The following is an 8,223-nucleotide window of genomic DNA, read 5'->3' as shown; positions in this document are numbered from 1 at the left end:
GAGGTAGACAGCTGTTACTCTGGGTTGACTCACTTCTTTTGGACTCACAGTGTTTGATCTTGAGGATTTTCTTCTGCATATCTTCACTTTTGAGTCTCTGCTTTGTAGATTTCTGTTATATTAACCTACACTTGCTTATCTTCCTTAGTCCTCTTTCTTACTCAGTTGTCAGAGATGGTGGAACTGTGGTTTTAACAGTTCCACGTGATATGACATCCACAAACTCCTGTGCAAAGGACATGAGGATTGCAGCCTGAAGAGATGGTGATTTCAATCCCGATTCCAGCAGTTCTGTATAGGCGGCATTCCATTTAGGAAGCTTTATGGAGGTAAGAGAAGCATTCACCTGTGTGTGTAGGATGACAACTTCCCTCCATGCTAACACGGACATTGTTTCCAGTCATACACTTCAGACTCACAAATCATTCGTATTCCGTGTTTGTCTAATTAATTTGATAGAAACAAAGACTACAATACAGAACATGCTTACATCCCTTTATCACTACCCAATCCTTAATCCTAAAAGGTACCTTTGCTCGATTTACCAAAACTCAACCCTCTACATACTCTGTATATACACAGAATCTACCATTTGTATGGGGGTGCCTGTTTAGAAGTAGATATGTTGTAATCTAAGGCCTGTAGGCTACCTCCAGAAGGACCAGAAATTGGGCCCGCGGTGGCTCAGCCAAAGGCAACCCTTGCCCCATCCAGATGAAAGTTCCTGGAGCTGGGAATGGACATTTGTAAACAAATGAATGGCTGAATGATTAATTAATTAAATAAGGTAATTTTTTAAGTGTTTTTACATTGTGGAAAAATTGGTCTCTCTTATTTAGTTTATCGTTTATAAAAACGAACTATGATAGGGTGGCCAGACAGCCCAGATTTCCCTGGACTGTCCCGGTTTAAAGAAGTCTGTCCCGGTTTAAAGAAGTCTGTCCCGGTTTCCCGACACTTTTAACAATTTTAAATACATGTCCCAGTTTTTAGAACAAAGTGGAGTGAGTATTGGAATTCCCTCACATCTCACACTTCCACATGCCACCACTGTAGTGTGAAATAGAGTTAAAAAACCCTGTCGCAGCTCTGCATCAGCCTCCTTCAAGCAGCACAGCAAGAGCTCAGCTGGACTCTCAGTTCTTGCTCCCAGAAGAGGGGAGGAGGGTATTGGGGGCTGGTGTTTTAAAATCAGTGGCACACACTGTTTGTGTGTGTTTATATATTATATATCTAAAACATATAAAACGTATAGATAGGAGTAAAGGACTAAAAGTGCATATGTGTGTGTAAATATATATATATATATACACAGAAAATCCTGCGATTACTGCAGAAAGGACGAGCCACTCCAGTTTGGATTTGTGAATATTGCGGGTTTCTTTGGCAGACAAACAACGCGTTTCGATCTCAGCCGAGATCTTGGTCACATGACCTGAGGTGAGTTCCACATATATTTAAAGGTACAATGCGAAGGAACGAAGCAGCGTGCACGGTTAACATAAAAGAAATACTTTTACATATCATTGAGTGTTGTTCAGATGAAAGTGTCAATAAAGTTCACGACACATATTATTATTTATACAATTGTTGTACTTAATTTCTAAATGTATTATACAAATTAAGAAGATGATTTGGGGATGATTAACCTGCACAAGAAGGGAATCAATGTGTAGTACATTATCCCAGTTCAGTGAGTGCAGTAAAGGTGTAAGTGTCTATAGGTTGCTGGGTGCCATATGACTGAAGGAATGATGGTGAAATAAGGGGTATAGTACCCTGTGATCAGTCTAATTCAGATGTTTTTCTATTTTGATTAAGGATCTGATATATAATTGAAGTGATGTCACTTATGATATTGATCAGGTGAAGAGATTGTAACGCTCATAATAAAAAAAGGGGGTGATGCTGTAGAGACGACAGTTCATGTGAACTTGCTGAATCTCATGTGCTCTTAACCATAAATCAGTGGCTATTCTTCTCTTGTATTGCATTACCAATCTGTCAAAATAAAAATTTCACATCATTAGAATTTGGTCAGTTTATAGTATATTACCTATATATATATCAATTCCATCAATGTAAGTCACAAGGCAGTTCAATATGTAACACTTAGACATTCATGTATGTTTCCTGTGTTATATCCTAACATTGTACTTTTGTAACATATATCACATCCAATGTAATAAGTATCCATAAAAAGAAGGGAACTAAACAACACACACCTTAACAAAATTGGTGAGAGAGGTGAAATAAAATGTATTATTCAACCTTGAATAATAAAATCTGGGAACTCATTAATTGGTGGCAGGAAGCGTTTAAAAGTTTATAAATGTACATATGTGTGTTTGTGTGTATATATTATCTACTGGCGGTCGCCAGTAGATAGTTATAGTTAGGACCCTGTTTCCATAGGAAATCCGCAACATTCTATTTGGAATAACTTTGGCGCCGGTCGACGAATCCTCGCGAAATTTTCAAAATAGGTGGGGCGCTACGCTCCGCTCCTACCCTGAAAGTCTCGGGGGGATTCGTCAAGCGGGGGCTGAGAAAAAAGGGGGGTCCCAAAACGCGTTTTTCCCATGCATTTTTCCATAGGACCTTTAGACACAGCTACAGCCCGAACGGCTGAACAGAGTTACTTGAAATTTGGCAGAGAGGTAGTCCTCAGGTCAAGGAAGTGCCTTTTGTAGGTTTGGTGTAAATCTGTTCAGTAGATCCTGAGAAAATAGCATTTAAATCAATATATATATCTGAGCCAGCTTACGGTGCGCTTACCGTGCGCTTACGGTAAGCTTACCGTACGCGTACGGTGCCGTGCGCGAGCGCGATTCTGATTGGCTGTTAGATCTAAGTAAACATTCGAATCGGTCGAAACCAGGAAGCGGCGGCCGCCATTTTCTCTCTCGCACTCTGAGTGAGGCAGCAAAAACAAAGGCAAAAAACATCTAAAGGGGCAATGTATTCAGTTCCTAACCACCTAGCATTGATGATGGTGTCCCCAAAGAACCCCCAAGGCCAAAAATTCAATTTTTATTTTTTTTTTAAATCGCCGATTACGCTTACCGTACGCGTACGGTAAAAATTAATAAAAAAAAAAAAACTATCCACACTATCCCCACCCCACAAATGAAAATATAAATGATTACCTTTCACAACGAAGCGCATAATATGTCCTCCATGTGCGCACGGTGCGCGAAGCGCATCGTGCGTACATGGCCCATCCCGCGTAACGTGGGCACGCGGTGCGCGCAGCGCACCGCGTGACCACCGTGCGTGCACGGCACTAACTGCGTAAAGTGGGCGCGCGGTGCGCAAAGCGCACCGCGTGCTCACTGTGTGCGCACGGTGCGCGAAGCGCACCATGCGCGCACGGAACGAACTGCGTTAACTGGGCGCGCACGCCACGAATGGCGTAAAGTAACTTAGCATTTAAAAAAACGTACAAATTCACTGAAAAAACCATAGGTTTCACACACGTTATAGTTAGGAATTAGCATTTAAAAAACCTTGCAAATTCACTGAAAAAACCATAGGTTTCACACATGTTATAGTTAGCGGAAATTTTAATCATAAAAAACCATTGAAATTCCCCCGTTATAGTTAGTGCAGGCAACTATAACTCACGCAACCGCAATCCTCTGCTGATGCTAATACTGTATTTAGACACTTATTTGCCCATGTCTTCTTTCATTAAATTTTAGCTATACATATATTACAAATATTTTTTTTTCATAAAGACACATATGTCATCAGCAGAGGATTGCGGTTGCGTGAGTTATAGTTGCCTGCAGTAACTATAACGGGGGAATTTCAATGGTTTTTTATGATTAAAATTTCCGCTAACTATAACATGTGTGAAACCTATGGTTTTTTCAGTGAATATATATATATATATATATATATATATACATATATATATATATATATATATATATATATATATATATATATATATATATATATAATCTACTGGCGGTCGCCAGTAGATAGTTATAGTTAGGACTGTGTTTCCATAGGAAATCTCAAAATTCTATTTTGAATAACTTTGGCGCCGGTTGACAAATCCTCGCGAAATTTTCAAAACTAATGGGGCGCTCTGTTCCGCTCCTACCCTGAAAGTCTCGGGGTGATACGTCAAGCGGGGGCTGAGAAAAAGGGGGGTCCCAAAACACGTTTTCCCCATGCATTTTTCCATAGGACCTTTAGTCCGAGCTACAGCCCGAACGGCTGAACAGAATTACTTGTTATTTGGCAGAGAGGTAGTCCGCAGGTCAAGGATGTGCCTTTTGTAGGTCTGGTGCAAATCTGTTCAGTAGTTCCTGTGAAAATAGCATTTAAAGCAATATATATATCTGTAAGCGCGCTCCGTGCGCTTACGGTAAGCTTACCGTACGCGTACGGTGCCGTGTGCGAGCTCAAATCTGATTGGTTGTCACATGACTGTAAACATTCAAATCGGACGAAATCAGGAAGTGTCGGCCGCCATTTTGTGTGTTTCACACAGAAAAAAAAAGGGAGATAACGTGAAAAGGGGGCAAGGAAGAGAGTTACAGACCCCCTAACATTTGAAAGGGGGTCAAAGAAGGACAAAAAAGTACGAAAAATACATTTATTAATATTTTAAAAAAATCGCGGAGTGCGCGTACGGTAAGCTTACCGTACGCGTACGGCAGAAAAAAAAAATAAAAAAAGAAATAAAATTCAGATTTAAGTGTTTAGATATTAGGGGGCTCTAAAAAGAGCCGTTGTGTTTATGAAGTGATTTTTTAGTGGTACCTACAAGTAAGTACCGATGCAGAGTCTAAGGTTCAAGAGGAAGACTCTGTGAAAACCAAAAAAAAAAAAATAACTCGCGCGACCGCCACTCTATCACAAGGATGATGTAATCAGTGATGTCATGAGTGATGCCACTGACCATGTCATGAGTGATGTAATATGTGACGTCATGTGCAGTGGATTGTGGGCGCGCGAGTTATAGTTATCTGAACTAACTATAACGGGGGAATTTCATTGTTTTTTTACGAGTGAAATATCCACCTAACTATAACATGTGTGAAACCTATGCTTTTTTAAGTGAATATATATATATATATATATAATGTGTGTATATATATTTTTTTTCTTGGGACCCCCCTTTTTTCTCGGCCCCTGCTTGACGAATCACCCCAAAACTTTCAAGATAGGAGCGGACCGGCGCGCCTCACGAGTTTTGAAAAATTCGCTAAGATTCGTCAATCGGCGCCAAAGTTATTGGGAATAGAATGTTGCGAATTTCCTATGGAAAATAGGTCCTAACTATAACTATCTACTGGCGACCGCCAGTAGATAATATATATATATGTGTGTGTATATATATGTATATGCACTGCTTTAAATGGGCCGGTACTGTCCGGTACGGAGTACCGGCACTTTTTTATTTTGAGGGGGAGAGTACCGGCACTTCTCAAGAGAAATGGTATACTTTTAATTGGAGAGTACCGGCACTTCGCAGAAACAAGCAGGTACTCTGGTACAGAGTACCTGCACTTCTATTTTCCCATTTCAAGCACTGTGTATATGCACACTTTTAGTCCTACTTCTATGTTTGGGCTCCTAAATGCTGTTTTGAAAAAATAAGTATAATACTTAAATAGCACAAAAATAAATATTCTGTTGGGAGAGGAGCAGTCACAAGTCCTGTCCTGTGTAGTGATGTGTATGTCGTGCAGTTTGCCTGAGTCAGAGACTGCCTATCTTAGAGTCTGAGCTCGAGATTGGCCAGGGACCGCCTTATCTTCCCCCGGTCTGTGTTTGAAACGAGGGCGGTCCGTGCGCGCTGGAAGAAGACCTCGGGCGTGGTTTACTGTTATCTGCAGAGGGGACGCTGGGATCCTGTGTGTGGCATTTACCAGGCAAGAGGACCCCCTAAATGCTGGAGCCAGCGGGGGCCAGAAAGCTTTACCGACCGGTGAGTGCCCTGCTCTGCGGTTACTTCTTCATTTCGGACAGAATGCAATGTGAACGCGCAACGGCAACGTCAGTTAGAGCCTAGAGGCAGTACCAGCCGCTTCAGCTGCTACATCATCAAGGGCAGGCATGCAGCCTGGAGGTGAAAGAATGCACACGAGGGACTCCTTGCACTGCTGTCTGTTAACTTTCTTAACACTACACCCCTGGTCTGTCGCTCTTTGTCAGCAGTAACTCTGCGATGGTGGTTAGTGGATTCTCCCAGGTTAACCAGGACCACAAATCCCAGAATGCACTGTCAGAAAAACTGGGCTGGGCGAGCTTTTTGCGTAAGAAACTGGCAAACTTGAGAGCTCTGCTTCATCGTGTACTCCTATTGAAATTACTTCATCTAAATGGTTATGATAGAAGGTGAACAAGGAGGTAATTTTATTTTAATTAAAGTGAGGATCGATCTCGGGGGGAGGGGGGGGGGGGTTGGAAGGGAGTTCTCCAGTCCTGGATGCCCACCACTTGCACCCGATCTCTCTGACGTGTGATAACCTCATACATCTAGTTAACCTATCACTCCAGTTTAGCGTGTCCCCATGCATCCAGTGGTGGGCGTGCGATCCTCAGCCCTGTTAGTGCAATTGCTTTAAAGGAAGCACAACTGGCACTACAAGTCCCAGAATAACCCGATTTGTTAAATAAACCCCAGGACTAAGGGCGAGAAGGACTGGCGCTCCTGCTGGCATGTACTGCCTTTAACGACGGGCATGTGTGTCTTGCATCTGGTGCTCAGCCCTGTGCCACTGAAAAAGCGCTTCGACGCCTTATCAGGGATAGTAACCGGCACCGCTATATACATACATTTGCAGTGCTGTTTTCCCGGTAGTCATTGTTATTCAGGGTACTTTCATTGTGTATTGCGGTTAGGGTCCTGCTTGTCTAGCCACCTTCGGTTTCACCCTCTGCCCCTTGTTTCCACCAGTGTTATTGCATCTGTATGTCAGACACTTGCAGTCAGACACCCAGGAGGGCTGATCTGTTGCCCTAATGCACCTTGTTTCACCCGGTGTCATTTCACCTTTATGCCAGACACTTTCAGGCAGACACCTACGAGATTTAATCTGTTGCACCAATGACACTTTTTTTTCATCCAGGATCATTTAATCTGTGTGGCAGACACTTGCAGGCAGACACCCAGGTGAGCTGATCAGTTGCTCTAGTGCCCCTTGTGTCATTGCATCTGTATGTCAGACACTTGCAGTCAGACACCCAGGAGAGCTGATCTATTGCCCCTTGTTTAATCCAGTGTAATTGCACAGGTAGGTCAGACACTTGCAGTCAGACACCCAAGACTGCTGATCTGTTGCTCTAGTGCTCCTTGTTTTCTCCAGTATCATTGCACCTGTAGGTGAGACACTGGCATTCAGACATTGAGGAGAGCTTCTCTGTTGCCCTAATGCCCCTTGTTTCATCCGGTGTCATTGCACCTGGATGTCAGATACCCAGGAGAGCTGATCTGTTGCTCTAATGCCCCTTGTGTCATTGCATCTGTATGTCAGACACTTGCAGTCAGACACCCAGGAGAGCTGATCTGTTGCTCTAGTGCCCCTTGTTTCATCCGCTGTTATTGCACCTGTATGTCGGACGCTTGCAGTCAGACACCGTCGAGAGCTGATCTGTTGCTCTAATGCCCCTTGTGTCAGTGCATCTGTATGTCAGACACTTGCAGTCAGACACCCAGGAGAGCTGATCTATTGCCCCTTGTTTCATCCAGTGTAATTGCACAGGTAGGTGAGACACTTGCTGTCAGACACCCAGGACTGCTGATCTGTTGCTCTAGTGCTCCTTGCTTTCTCCAGTATCATTGCACCTGTAGGTGAGACACTGGCATTCAGACATTGAGGAGAGCTGATCTGTTGCCCTAATGCCCCTTGTTTCATCCGGTGTCATTGCACCTGAATGTCAGACACCCAGGAGAGCTGATCTGTTGCTCTAGTGCCCCTTGTTTCATCCGCTGTTATTGCACCTGTATGTCAGACACTTGCAGTCAGACACCCTCGATAGATGATCTGTTGCCATAATGCCCCTTGTTTCATCCAGGATCATTGCATCTGCATGTCAGACACTTGCAGTCAGACACCCAGGAGAGCAGTTCTGTTTCTCTAGTGCCCCTTGCTTCATCCCGTGTCGTTGCATCTGTATGCAGACGCCTGGAGAGAGACACCCCCTCCCCCCCCCCCCCCCACACGAGCTGATCCGTTCATTCCCTCCGGTTTGCACATC

The 8,223-nt window shown here is 43.5% G+C and overlaps 1 protein-coding gene across 1 annotated transcript in view; it reads left to right on the top strand.

The window, feature by feature from the left end:
• Positions 1-5,791: 5,791 nt before the first annotated feature.
• Positions 5,792-8,223, top strand: part of PLEKHG3 (pleckstrin homology and RhoGEF domain containing G3) — a 582,108-nt gene continuing 579,676 nt past the window's right edge. Inside the window, exon 1 of the mRNA XM_085626917.1 lies at positions 5,792-5,950. Within this exon, the coding sequence (XP_085483043.1) occupies positions 5,912-5,950 (39 nt within the window). The 5' untranslated portion in view covers positions 5,792-5,911. The remainder of the gene's footprint in view (positions 5,951-8,223) is intronic.

The sequence above is a fragment of the Triturus cristatus genome, chromosome 9 (genome assembly GCF_964204655.1).
Source record: "Triturus cristatus chromosome 9, aTriCri1.1, whole genome shotgun sequence".
Lineage (NCBI taxonomy): Eukaryota > Metazoa > Chordata > Amphibia > Caudata > Salamandridae > Triturus > Triturus cristatus.
The sequence above is the reverse complement of the archived record's forward strand: the minus strand, read 5'-3'. Positions and strand labels throughout refer to the sequence as shown.